The sequence below is a fragment of the Platichthys flesus genome, chromosome 15 (assembly GCF_949316205.1).
Source record: "Platichthys flesus chromosome 15, fPlaFle2.1, whole genome shotgun sequence".
NCBI classification, from domain to species: Eukaryota; Metazoa; Chordata; class Actinopteri; order Pleuronectiformes; family Pleuronectidae; genus Platichthys; species Platichthys flesus.
The window spans coordinates 2,898,627-2,913,244 of NC_084959.1; the positions used below are offsets into that span (position 1 = coordinate 2,898,627).

The window sequence follows — 14,618 nt, forward strand, 5'->3', positions numbered from 1 at the left end:
TCCAGGTTTCACCACGTCTCACCGAAGACCCTGCTCTGTATGAGTGAACATAGACAAGCTCTTGATCCTCAGACTCATACAAAACATGATGGCATTGTAATAAAATGGACAAAAGGCGCCGTCTCTTGTTTGATGATCACAATGAAACACAGACATAACAGTTCCCAGTCTGGTTGAGAACAGAAAGACAGAAACAAATATTAGATTTCCTCAAATTATATCTCAAGCAGACACAGTTTTTATTGCAATCTTTGGATTTAATTTGGATTTCTGGGCTGATCAGGAACAGGAAGGAAGCAGGAGACCTGCAGCGTGTTTTCCAAGGCGACGCCTGGAGGAGGGAATTGAGGCCACCTGTTCAGAGAGGGGTTTCCTGGAGGAAGAAATCTCCACCGAGGCAGCGACGTCACGCATCTTCCTGCTGCTTCACATCACCCAGATGATGAGTGTGTTCCTGATGTGCACGGAATAGATCGAGGGAAGACCGGCAGGAAGCCAGGAGGTCAGCACAGGGCTTCATCTTGAATTGAATTAGTTTATGGAACTAATAAAACCACCTGCAAATCTGCACAGCCCCTGAATTTCAATCTTCCCCCTGAGCTGTAACCTGCTCCTGGCCAACACTAGAGGGCGCTGCACCATCTGTTGACTGTTTGTGAATAAGTGAGTGAGTGTGATGACAGAGGAGCTCTCTGTAAATCTGCAGGGACACCGAGAGTCGCTCTGTTGTGAAATGTCTGTTACAGGAGCAGCGTCGAGGATCTGATTGTCTACTTTGACATATTGTAAATGTGAATAAAGGACAATTATAGTTCTGGATTTAAAGCTGCAGGAGAGAACTGCTGGTGTTTTGTCAGACTGAACAGATTCAGTATCCAGAAATGTTCCTAATTGGATGTTTAATTGGAAGTCTTGTTGGTTAATTGTGCTTTTATAATTCTGGTTTGTTAGTTAGTTTGTAGTTACGGTGAGTGTTGTGTTAATTAAGTGACCGTTAGCTAGAAGGTGAAGAGCTGAACGGGAGGAAAATACAGTTTTTAGAACAACAAGTAAAAGTCACAGATTTCCACTGTGAATAAAACATTTAACATTTCAAAACCTCCTTTGTAAACTGAGACGTTCAAAGAGGCGTCTGCATGTCAACACAGTCTGAACAGCGGAAAGAGAAAATTAAGAATTTTTGTATTTTTGTCTAAAGTTAAAAGCTGCAAAATGCAGGTGCGGCTCTAGCTTTTTTGGGGGCCCGGGGGTTGATTTAGCCCTCGGTGGCCCCCTCTGAACTTTTTCTCTTTTGGACTTTCAGTTCACTTTGTGCTCATTGAAAACTTCTGCGATAGATTCCAACAGTGTTTTCAAAATAAAACAAGCTCAGTGTTTTGAGTTGATGCGTCTGCATGTTGCCTAAAAGATTTATTTTCCAAAACAAACAATAAAAAAATCACAGAGCATCGGTTCGTGGCTCGCTGTCCAGGTGATCAAGGCAGTGGAGGTGCACACACACACACACACACACACACACACAGACACACACACACACACTCTCTCTCTAAAGGACACGCGTTTGCTCGATTCTGGCCCCAGCGCTTCGTCTCTCCCCCCCCCCCCCCCCCCACACACACACACACTGACAGATGGATGGAGTTAATATCATAATTAATCAGCCCAGCCGAACGGTTCCTGTTTACCACTCGGTTGCTAGGCAGTGACATCAGCTGATCCCTCCCCTCCTTCCTCTCTAATCCCTCTCCCTCCCTCCCTCCCTCCCTCTCTCACTCACACACACACACACAGACACACACTCACTCACTCCACTCGCTCTGCTCTCTCTCTCAGATAGGCAGCGCAGACGTGGGCAGTGTAGGGGTGTACAGGCAGAGGAGAGAGGGTAGGTAGTAGTGTGTGAGTGTGTGTGTGCGTGTGTGTGTGAGGCTGTCAGACAGCATGGTCTGGGTCTGAGGACAAACAACTGGGAGACGCAGCAGCAGCAGCAGCAGCCTCCAGATCTCCATGTAGACCAGTGGGGTGACATCCACAGACCACCTGGACCAGCAGCCGCCCAGGACGACACCCGGAGAAGCGAGAGGAAGAGGAGGACGAGGAGGAAGGGGAGGTCGGGTCTGCTTCTCTTTTTATTTTTCTCAGTTTTTGTGATTTGTGGAGTAGGCTCCGGGCTGGACCGCATGCATGACACAACGCAAAGGCGAGAAACCCACCATCAGCATCCAGGAGCACATGGCCATTGACGTGTGCCCTGGCCCCATCCAGCCCATCAAGCAGATCTCAGACTACTTCCCCCGCTACCCTCGGGGCCTCCCCCCCGCTGCGCCCCAGCCAGCGGGCCACGCCGGGCCCCTGCGCTCTGCCCTCTCCACCTCCTCGGCCGCCGCCGCCACTGGAGAAAGTGACCGACCCAATGAGGACACCCCGGACCGGGCTTGTGCCGGAGCCGCCGCCTCCTCTCAGGCCGCCAAGAGGGACGAGGAGCCGGACGTGGAGGCATACGACTCAGACGACTCGAGTGAGTGATGGTCTGCGCTCTCATCCTCATCCCTGTGGTTGCCATGATGTTTTTCCAACATGTCTTCGTGTGTGCGTCTGTCCCTTTTAGTTCTCCCTCTCCCCTGACTCTCTTCTTACTGCATTTCCATTTTTTTTTTTTTGCCACCGGTTGCCAGGCATCCCTCCAGCCGTGCGTCTTTGTGTCTTTATCTGTTACCTTGTCTTCGCTCGCCTCCACCTTCCATCTCTCCCTATCTCCAATTTGCCTGGTGTGTGTGTGTGTGTGTGTGTGCATGTTGTGCGTCTCTCTGCTGCAGCTAACTCTTCTCAGACAGCCAACTGTTGCTGCTGCTGCACAGAATCCACCTCCCCTCCTCCCGCCGCTCGCTCTGCTCTCCTCCGGCTGAAAGGATGATATGTTTGATTGTATCTTCAGCAAACGCATGTGTCTGCGGCAATTGACTGTGTGTGTCTGTGTGTGTCTGTGTGTGTCTGTGTGTGTGTGTGTGCATACTTACCCCCCCTGTGTACAGGGAGCTGAGTCTATACTGTCGATCAGCGTAAGCACGTTGAATGATTCATGGCTTCTCGGGGAAGCTTCACATTAGTCGCAGTTTTTGCGCTCAGCGGAGTCTGACGCTGAACTGACGGGTGGCGAGACGGCAAGTTCCAACTGTGTGTGTGTCTCCAAAGCATGAAGACATGTGCGACTGTGTGTGTGTGTGTGTGTCAGTGTGTGATTTCATTGCAGAGGAGCCATTGCTGAATGTCAGGTTACAGGTTTGTGTGGATGAATAATAGCAGGAAATAACAAATGACAGAGCTGGGACTGGATTTCTCTCCCACAGATGAACTGGAGTAAATGTGGTGACATAATGAAAGCTGCTGCATCATTTGAACACACCTCAGGATCCAGGGGATAAATCACAGAGAGAGTGGAGGAGTCTTTGCCGTTTGCTCACCCAGAGTAACGTGTTGCACGAAAGCAGCGAACACGCCTCGGCGTCGGTTTCAGACTCTGACGAGCTCCTCCAGCAGATTCGTTCCCTCTGCACGAGAGGCTGGTGATTGCAGGTTAATGTGTGACAGCAGAAGAGTTAATCCCTGCAGAGCGGTATTGAAGGGGGGGTGGGGAGGAAGGGTTTAGGCCGTCTCTAATCCAGAACTGGTCAGGAGCAGTGCCTGGGGAGGAGGGGAGGGGGGGGTCGGACCTGGCAGATGTTGCTCAATGACCTCCGTCAGGGATCCAGGATTTCAGTGCCCGGGGGGGGGGGGGGGGGGGGGGGGGGGGGGAAGCAGAGATGGCGAGATAGGTTCTGTGCAGCTCTCGTTTTCGACTCCCTGAGGCTGGTTGCTGTTTTCAATCAGTCGGCTCTGTCCATGTCTTTATTCTACTTCGCTCCCAATTACACACCAAGATATACGATTTGAATTTTGATGCACTTTCATTCACAATCATCTGCTGATGTGTGTGTGTGTATCGTTGAGCCCGGCGAGGGGTGGAGCCTGAGCAGAGAAGGAGGAGCCAGGACGTGACGGATAAATTCCGCTGTAGAAATCATGTATTTGTGTTTGTAGTGTATTGATACTGGCCTCAGGCGTCAATGCTAGAGGTCTATAAATGCATTCTTTTGTTTTTAAAGCTTTGTGTCCATCACGTGTTTGAAACGTCATCCTTCCCTCCCTGGGAATATCTGGATATTTTACATATTACATTCTCTGTAACCTCTTCCATGGTTTTTTTCTGGTGCTTTCTGGGAAAACCTCCGGAGAACACCTGCAGCAACCGACTCTGAACGTTCTCACATACGGCCCCTCGCAGAAACGCTTGTGAGATCATCTGAAGTTCAGTGCACGTCTGAAAGCAGCTTCATTTACGTGAAGTTGAGTGAAGCTTCCACACACAAACCCCTGGAAGCGTTTTCTACCTGTTGCTTCAACGTGCAGCCGAGCACGGAGGAGCTAAACGAAGGATCTCCCCGGGGCTGCTGTCGATCAGGAGGCAGAGAGGAGCGTCCATTAGCCGCAGGGTTGGTGGTTCCCTCCCGGCTCCTCTGGTTCAGGTGTGGGCTTCCTGTGCCCCGAGGTTCCTCCTGATGGACGTGCCAGCACCTCTCATGCATACGAGCGACTGAGAGTGTGAGTGAATATGAATTGTGAAGCACTTTGTCCATTAAGGAACAAAAGCTTTTGTTTTTTAAGTGCAGTCCATTTAACCACTGCGACAAGTAGGAGTGAAGGATTCAATCTGCATCTAATGAAGCGTTTGTCAGATCCTCAGAGAGCAGGTGGAACTCTATCTGCATCAGTGTAATCTGTGTGAGTTTGTGTGTGTGTGTGTGTGTGTGTGAGTGTGTGTGTGTGTGTGTGTGTCCACTGGTTTTTTCTATAGAAGTCTGAGAAAAAGACCTGATTTATATCGTCGGTAAACATTTGAGCTCCTGATCTGAATCTCTAGTTTCAAGTTTCCTTCAGAACAACTTGACGTTCATTTAGTAAATTAGAGTCAAATAACCATAAAGCACTATTTTCATTGGGTCCTGGAAACCGTGTGATTGACAGCTCGTACTGTCCAATGGGTGCAGGTGGCAGGTGTAGGTTTCCTTGAAAGGCTCCACCCCCTACTTCTCCAAATATGGTAACGTCTGGTATCAAGATGGCGCTGGACAAGGACACGGTCCGTGAGACTCCAAACGTTTTCAACCCTCAGCTTCAACTGGAAGCTGCGTCATTTGTCTTGTATTGAAGACCAGTGAGTTCACAGGGATCAGAACTTAGACAGAACTTCCTCCCCGATGATAAGACGCCGGATCATCTGCTCAACAATAGAAATTAGTTGTCAATACAAAAATGTTGGACAGGTAATCCTGTGTGTTTATTACCGGGCCTCACCGACGAGCTGATGTGACTAATGAAGGCAGGAGAATAAATAAATAAATAACCTAATAAACAACAAGTGGCTGACTGGCTCTGATGCAACGTCCCAAATAATCCCAAGCTGCTGCTGGCGCCGCCGTCACGGGAGTTTGAATAGAAGAAACACAAGGCTTGTAAACAACGTGCAGCAGCAGCACACGCACACACACACACACACACACACACACACACACACACGCACACACACACACACACACACACACACACACACACACGTCTACTTTAAGGAAAACCACAGAAGACTTCAGGTTCAGAGATTTGCAAAATATGTTTGGTGAATATTCATTGTCTGATTCCAAAACCTTGATAAAACAAACCAAAAATTAAGAAAATATGAAAGAGAAGTTTGGGGGTAATTTGTTTCTGTAACACTTTCTTTTTTAATCTTATTTGTTGAAATCCTCTTCACGTCCTCATCGTCATGAATAAATCAAATAAAGTCTGAAAAGAAAGAATCTTTGACTTTGACAGGACCGAAATACAAACGACCCCAATAGCTACACTCGGACCTGATGCACTGATTGGCTGGAGGGACATCGCTGAGGCAGAGACGATAGACAGAAGGGCGGAGCTTCAAGGGGGGGGGGGGGGGGGGTGGATGTATATGTTAACTGCTCTCGTTTCCTGGATCACCAACCTTATCTTTAAGGAGTTCTGACTCTACAGCATCACGTCCCTCAGAGTTACTGACTTTAACTGGACGGCAACGGGCTCATTGATCAACGACTGTTTCTCCTGCTTCCTCAACTCAAATCTAAAGTTTTAACTAATGAATAAGACGCTTTTTAAAAATCTACACTGGAGACTTTTGGTGCTGCTGCTGTGTGAAATGAGAGAGGAAGGAACTCTGAGCTTCCTGTTGTTTTGTGATTCAAAAGAAACCAGCGCTGCCCCAAATTGGCTGCTCGCCGTCCTGCGGGACTTGATCCAGTATCTGCGTGCGTCCTCTGGAGGAGGGGTGGGGCTGGGGGATGTGGGGGGGGGGGGGGGCTGGAGCTCCCTCATGAACCAAATCACACAGGGACGCCTCGGGTACTCGCTAACAACCTGCTGGTTAATCTGCATAACGCCGGCACTTTCTGATTCATTGTGACTTAAAAACTTGACTCTAATTGAAACGGAAAAGTGCATCAGCCACCCAGCGTCCCAGCCCCCCCGCTTAAAGGGCGTGATCAAAACCAATTGGACGTCCAGATCTCTGGCACATCGGTTAATGGTTGTGTACGCCGGGTGTCGAGGGCCACGTCGCCGCCGAGGCCGGGGGAACGAGCCGCCGCCGCCACCACCACCGGCTGGCTGCTGTGTTTTCAGAGAGATAAGCCTCGGAGCCATATTTGTTGACAGGGCGGGGCACGGTTGGTGGGTTGGTTGGTTGGCTGGAGGAGTGTGTGTGTGTTTGTTTTTGTGTGTGTGTGTGTGGGGGGGGGTCGGTTATATATATATATGCACACACACAGGTCTCCCCCGAGTCGTCTTGCTCTGGCAGTGTCTCCTCTGAACCAGAGTGGAGCTCCACTGTTTGCTTGTAGTTGTCAACCGGTGAGACGGGGGGGGGGGGGGGGGGGGGGGGGACCGAGCAAACTGAGGAGAAAGAGAATCAAACAGAAATACAAATATCATTGTTTTTATTGGAGAATGAAGTACTTTTATTCTGAAATGTGAGATTTCAGAGTTTGACCCTCGTGAGGACGGAGACACAGATGTTAAAGATGTGCAGTTATATGATAAATGATAATTCAAATAATAAATCCGACAGTGGGAAGGAAAACTAAACACAGAGCAGATTCAAAACTGTGTTTTATAGAATATATACTTTGGTTATACTAATACATGTTCCATTTCCAATAAAGTATAACTCATTACTGGTTTCTACAACACTTATTTTTAACTTCATTTATTAATTTATTATTCATAACCTAAACTAAACTATAGACTGGAAATACCATCAGACGCTTCCGCCCACTGAGCGAGAATGAAGCCAGAATATCTTGGATATGGTTTCGGCCATCTTGCAGTGCAGACGTCATGTGGAGTCGGAATCTGTGGAGCCGGCTGATACACAAGCTCGACCAATCACGAGTCAGCCTCAGCTGTCAATCATGACCTTTCACCCCCAATTGTTTTACAGCATCAAATAACCAATTGAAACCAAACTCATCGGAAACACTTGATGAAAACTAACAAAAGTGACAGAAACCGTCTTTAATAAAAATGTATTTAACATTTGGAGGCGACAGGGTTCATGACCTTTTCTGCAGCCAGCCACCAGGGGGCGATCAAGCTATTTAAATCAACTCTTTGGAAGCTGTCATATCGTCCATGTTTTTATAGTTTATGGTTGAAACTAAAACACTTTCACAGTTTCAAACACACAGATTTGATTTTTATTGATTTTTAAGTGCAGATGGAATTAACAATATAATTGAAAATCATTTTAAAGGTGTAGAGAATAACACATCGACAACAGTTTGTACAATATTTAACATTAGATCAAATGTGCTAAGTTAAGGGAGGTCACATTTGTTAATAGTTTTAATCATAAGTTATCTTCACACAGACTGAATCAAACAAAAAGACGTCTAATCAGTATTTGCTGTGACTCCCCCACAGTCGTTCAGGTATGTGAGAGCTTCTTCTTCTGTGGATTTACCGTCTCAGCGTCTTCTGTTGCAGCTCCAGAAGCTTCTCCTGCGTCCAGCTGTATATTCAGGGTTAATTCATAATTCAAATGACTTCTGCAGAGTAGCTGAAGTTCATTTTCTCTCTAAGCCGGCGGAGTTTCCTCCGTGGCCCGGCGAGGACACATGTCCACAGGAAAAAGATGATAATGTCAGAGGAGGAAATGGCAGTGAGGTTTTTTGGGGGGAGCGAGAGGAGAATAATAATTAAATATTTCCATACCCACCATCTCATCCCAATTTACTGTGAGAGCACGAGGATGACTGACATCTCTTCATTCTGAGTGAGAATGAAGAGATGTCAGAGCTGCTGCTTTCAAAGTGAGGAACGATTCTGCAAAGAAGCAGTTTGGAAGAAATGTGGAAATATTATAGGACGGAGCATTAAAGTCATATTGAAGAAACTAAATCATGATTATTTCAAGAATGACCGACGATGACCAAACATTTCCTCAGAGTCTTTGTGCCTCTTTATTCAGATTAGAAGGATTAATTCCACAGATTAAGACAAATCAAGACTGATTTACTTTTAGTCCGTGTTGTCTTCACAAATGTGATGTTAGGAAACTTAATCTGATTTTAATCTGTGTTTGACTTCTTAACTATTCTGTCGTCACATCTGTTGTTTTGATAAATCTTTGCCGCTTTGATTTACTTTAAAGGTTCAGTGTGTAAGATTTAGGTGAAAAGAAACTATTGGCAGATTTGAATTGAAAATAGTCCTAGAAATGTGTTCACTAGTGTGTTTCATCTAAATTGTATGAATTTATGTTTTCTTTACCCCAGAATGGGCCTTTTATATCTGAATACTTTATATCTGAATACTTTATATCTGAATACTTTATATATACATCAGGAGCGGCTCCTCTCTACGGAGGCAGCCATGTTTTTTACAGTAGCCCAGACTGAACAAACTAAACCTTTTGATTTTCTATGACAACTGAAGCTACCAAAGATTCTCTCTCATGTTTGGAAGAAGAGGGTGAGGGGAGGAGTATTCAGCTGCATTATGACACTTCACCACTAGATGTCACTTAATCCTACACACTGAACCTTTAATTATTAAACTGTTTACTTATGAATTATGGTGAGGTGTCCTTGGGTGTCGGCAAAAACAATAAACCTTAGTGAATTTGAGAGTGAGCTGCAAATAAAATTAAGAAATAATCAAAACAAGTATCCAACCAGTGAGCGAATCTCCTAAATACCCTGTCGTCCCCTCCGCCCTTAAAGGCATACACACAGTGTGTCGAGCCATCTGTTGCCTCTCAGACCAGACACCGGTTCCAGACCTTTGCAAAAACAAATAAAGAAAAATAACCCGGAGCTGCGTCAATCCACTGGAAAACCTCCCCCGAGCCTCGTGGTGCTCAGCTCAATGCAAAGAGTGATTTCCGTGCCGCTGTGCCGGCGACAGTCCAATCCGGTAATGTGGCTCAGTGCAAGCAGCCATGCAGTAGTAATGAGTCACCGGAGAGTCCCCTGCTTCCTCGTGACCAGCGCCCACGACAGACGGACACATTGTCAGTTCACATCCCGGCTTTTTATCGTCTTATTCCGTCGAGTGTTTTTAGAAGTTAGCAGCAGTTCGGCCTCTACTCCCCCCCCCCCCCCCCTTCTCCTCGTCCCACTAAGCACATTATGCAATGATAACTCCAGCTATTACACAGATCCATTTGGCATCTGCACGGGGCTGTCGTCGGTGGGGATGAATTTAGTTTGGCTTTCAGTCGGTCACACTTGCCGTTGGATGAGTGTGGTTTTTTTATTTTTTTATATTGCAGATGATGCTCGGGATGAACAATCCTCCACCTCAACGGGGCTAAATTAAAAAACCCTGCATCACTTCTGCGCCCACGCAAAGTGATGCATCAGCACTTGACTAACTTAGCACAGCGCTGCGTGGAGTGGGCTCTTCCGACAGGTCGCCGCTATCGGGTGGTCAGCCTCTCGTCTCTCTGGCGTGAAGCGGGAGCGAGCTGTGGGCGGTTGAATGAGGAGAACGTTAGAGGAAATCTGGTTAGGAAAGTTTAAATCTTTCAAATGATCACTCGGGACAAAGATGCACGTGTTCATGTTGACTGGTAGTTTGAACGTGTTGCTACCAGAGGGTCAGATATCCTTCCCTCACCCTTCACTTGTTCTAACCGCAGCATCGACCCCTGATCTATCGAGCAGTTTTTACAGCTTCAATAACATCTAAAGTTGTGTGTTCTTCCTTGTGTAGTTGCTGCATGTGTCTCACTACAATCTAACCGTGTGGTTTCAGTCAGCGGTTGGGCCTCAGCCATGAATGGAAGAGCTTCTCCCACACTTGTATTTCCTACCCGGCCAAAGATTCTTCCTTTCTCTAACTCACGTTGCTCCTCGAGACGATTGCTTGAACTCGTGTTCTCTCCGAGCGTCTGCATCCCACGTCAGTCGGATCGATAGCAGGTCACCGCGCTGCTCCTGTGGATCTCCTGGAAGCCACGGGAGAGGAAGTGCTCGATGAGGAGAGCAGAACCTCGGGGCTGCAGGCGGGGCTCGGTGTCCGGGCCCCTTAGAGCCGCGAGCTGGGCTGAGGGCGCTTGCTGAGCTCACCTGCACTCACACCAGCCGGGCGGGAGGATTTCCTGGGTGCAGGTGTATTGTGTGTTTCCCTTTATTGTCTGCTCGAGTCGGTTTGATTTCCTCCGGGCAGGGGCGAGTGTGTCTTGCCAGATGGTCTCCAGACAACTGCAGGCTTAAAGATTATGCATGTAATCTGTGATCACACCGAACTAAGTCACACAGAAATTACATTTCCAAGGTAATTATATACATTTTCAGTGGGAGCGGCGGTTTTGAGGCCGAGCAGGTGGAAAGAGACGGAATCAGTGTTTGTTATTTAATCTGCCTCTCGGAAAGTGACTCGTTCTATAATATTACTGAGCAGCTGATTGTTTTTGTGTTGTGATACAACCTGATTCCTCCCAGATTTATAGAAGTAATTTTGTGTAGACTTCTGAGACCGTAGGCTTTAGATTTGTCTTTTTCTGGAGGCCTGGAGTGATTCCTGCGAGCTCTCTGCTCTGATCATGTGACCTCCCTTAATCCTCTGTCACACACACACCCTCCCAGTGTGGAGGTCTGTTGAAGCTGCAGAGATTTCCCATCTCTCCCTCTGCTCGCCCAGGCCTCTGGTTCCCCGCCCGTGGATTCAGCTGCTCCACCTCCACAGCCTCCACCTGTAGCTCCGACATCACATCAGTGTGAACATATCTGGGGGAAGGGACAGAGCCTGGAGCATAAAGTATCTGTAATAAACAATATATATATATGTATGTATCATATATTTTAATATAATATACAGTATCTCTTATATTCTGCTGCTGTGATAAACATTTCGTTAAGTTTGTTTGTAGAAAAAGTAGATAATCGCAAATATACATTTTAGATTGTTGCAAAAACTAATAATTGTGGAAATGGCAAAAATTCGAACTAAAAATTGAAATGCAGAAGTTTGTGTAGAGTTAATGAAACAAGCTTTGTGACTGTAAGATAAAACTGATGTGACTTAGATTTGACTCCATAAGATATATATATATATATTTTAAATATCTTGAAGAAAGAGCAATATGTGAAAACTGAGAACTGAATTCTGGGTATTAGAGTAAATTATGACATGACAGATTAATTCAGGTTAAATTTAAATATCAAGCTGCTCTGAATTCATCGAGGCGATATCCCTGCCTCGTTTGAAAGACGGGGTGAAGCTAATGCCACAGAATTTGCAAATCAAGCTCTCCTCATTGTGCAGCATGACATTTAGTTGTCATGTTGTCCATTAAAAAGCTCATTTCGTATGCGTGCGGTGTTTCCAAAATAAAAATAATCATTAGAAACACCATCACAGAGCAGCTTATGTAAAAGGCCCGTGACTCGTCCGCTCCTGGCAGCAGCGCAGAATGTGTTTGAGTCACGGTCGGTAGAAACTCAGGAAACCAGGGAAATTTAGATCCTTTCCATGAAAGTCCACTTACATCAATACGTGTTGGGGCGTTGTTGATGGTGTTACTTTAAACCTCCACTTTGTGTGAGGAGGAGGATGAAGAGGAGTTATTCAACTGGAACCGCTCCTCACATCAAGAGGAAGAAGGTCACGGACCAAACAGGCTTCTTTTTCCTTCTGTGGTATATTTAAAAAAAAACTCCCTTTCATGAGATTTTATAAAAGTTTAATAATATAATAATAATCCGTTAACAGGATTGTGAGAAAGCTTCTAAACTTGTTCAAACTCTGTGGAATGGTGGGTATGGGCCAGGGAACCCAAGAAACCATTAACGTTTAGAGATTTGATCAAGGAAGTTCACTTTTACTTTTATTACAAGATCTGAGTGCCTTTCTAATCCCGAACGATAATTGATATGTGAAGCTCGATCAGGAGATTACGGAAAATGCATTTCTTAGAGGGATAGACAGATACTGGAATAATAAGACTGGAAACCCTGTTAGAAAGTTGTAGTTTGGATCCGGGGAACAAGACATAAAACTTTGGTCCAGATCCAGAGCAGAGGGAGGAATCATTTTTTCACTTACACTTTCAAGTTCATTTGCGATTGTTTGTTTATGATTGACAAAAACTACTGGATGGATTTTCATAAAACCTGGTGGAAGCATGTGGAATGCGTCAGGGATGATTTCATTAATTAGAGATTCAAATCTTCTTTCTTAAACATGGTGAAAAAGGGCGTTAACCTCTGCAGAGGGAATGTGCTTTCAGACCTGATGTCTAGTTTTCAATATACTAAAAACTGTAGCGCTTGATGTACAATATGTACACTATTGGAAGTCACCAGTGAGATTGGTCAAAGAATCCATTCAAGTCCTGCCAAGTACAATCATCTGTAAGGATGAAGCATTTGACTGTTTTAGCTCCAGCTGTTCTGAGCAGCTTCAGATTCACACATTCACTTATCGTACTCTGTACATTCTGCTTGTGGACTTGATCTTATCACGGTGACGAGGGATTGATGGATGGATTGAAAGATGGATGGATGTTCCCTTTGATTGTCGGAGATGCTCTGAGGTGACAACTCTACTGTTTCCTCTCCTTTATCCCCCCCCCTCAGGTTTTAAAGGGATAATGAAGCAAAGCACTTGAAGCCCTCGTACTATTCTCCAGAGCGTTGGCACCGGGGCAGTCAGCTCGAGTGTGTGTGTGTGTGTGTGTGTGTGTGTGTGTGTGTGTGTGTGTGTGTGTGGGTGAAAATGAAACACATCAATAAGTCTTTGGAATGTAAATCCCTGTGCAGTCCCGAGTGGGAACTCCCTCGTTGTAGCAGATCTGCTGTGACACCGAGTGATCGTTTGATGGATTGATTTCAGAACCTGAAATAGGCCCAGATTCAAACTACAATATGAAAGACCTCCTCCTCCTTCTTCTTTGCATCTGATCACAGCAGCAGAATAAATGAACTCTCTGAATTCTCATTTTGAAGGCGTCAATCGTTTTTGATGCTACTTCAGGTCACTTCGCTGTAGAGGGACTTCCTCAGGTGAACCTTCGTGTTGTTGCACGGTCACAGAGATCGGTCATTCCACCCCTGAACATGAATTGAGCCTGAGATGCTTCAGCAAGACTTGCATCGGTGAAAACAACAATTTCCATGATCCCCCGCTGCTTAACGATGCAATCAAACGAGCGGCCGAAGTCACAGAGTGGATTAAAGAGAGCTTTGTTTCCCTCCAGAGGAAAGGTCAAGTAGAAGTAAAGTGTAGTAGTACAGGACGTGAGTAAGTCTCCACCACTACTTCGAAAATACATTTCATATCCCCGAGTGTTAGAGAACCTGCAGCTCTTCACTCGACTCCACTCGATTAGCATTTGCTCTCATCCCACCTGATGTACATCTTTATTCTGTGAAGCAGAGAACCCACACAGTGCTGCACACACACACTCAGGAGGCAGCTTCCTCACATCACGTCTGAGAACCGACACTGTGCGTTTCAAAAAGGTTCGATTCCCTGCGGGCTCGTCTCCTCTGTCTGGGCTCTGACTCACGACGTCCCTGCAAGTCTCTTGGTTTGTTTGGAATCGTTTTCTGAGTCTTAAAGCTTCGGTTTACACACAGTCCTGTCTTCAGTCAGTAGTTTTACCTCCTAGCTGAATATCGATTGTGGAAGCTTAGTGTTCAGCTCTGACTGGTTTCCAGTGAAGTGGGTTGTAGGGATTCTGTATGACTAAACTTTCCACCGAGGAGATAACTCTTCTCCTGGCATCTTTTAAATATCTGAGACCGAGTCGCCTACTGGATGAGCCAGATGAGCTTTTACCGAACAGAGCGCCAGAATCTGTGGGAGGGGAAAGTGACAGAAAGATAAGAATACACACAGGATATGGAGAGTTTATGAAGTGTGTCAAACACACATTTGATTTCATGAATCAGGAGTTGCAGCCTGATTAATGCACAAACTCCATACTCCTCTTCATTCACCAGTGTAGGATTAGAGAATTGTGTAACATGTTTGTCAGCCATTAG

General features: G+C 46.1%; 1 protein-coding gene across 1 annotated transcript in view; it reads left to right on the forward strand.

Moving 5' to 3' along the window:
* Window positions 1-1,836: 1,836 nt before the first annotated feature.
* Window positions 1,837-14,618, forward strand: part of doc2b (double C2-like domains, beta) — an 89,941-nt gene continuing 77,159 nt past the window's right edge. The window contains exon 1 of the mRNA XM_062405956.1: window positions 1,837-2,518. Within this exon, the coding sequence (XP_062261940.1) occupies window positions 2,185-2,518 (334 nt within the window). The 5' untranslated portion in view covers window positions 1,837-2,184. The remainder of the gene's footprint in view (window positions 2,519-14,618) is intronic.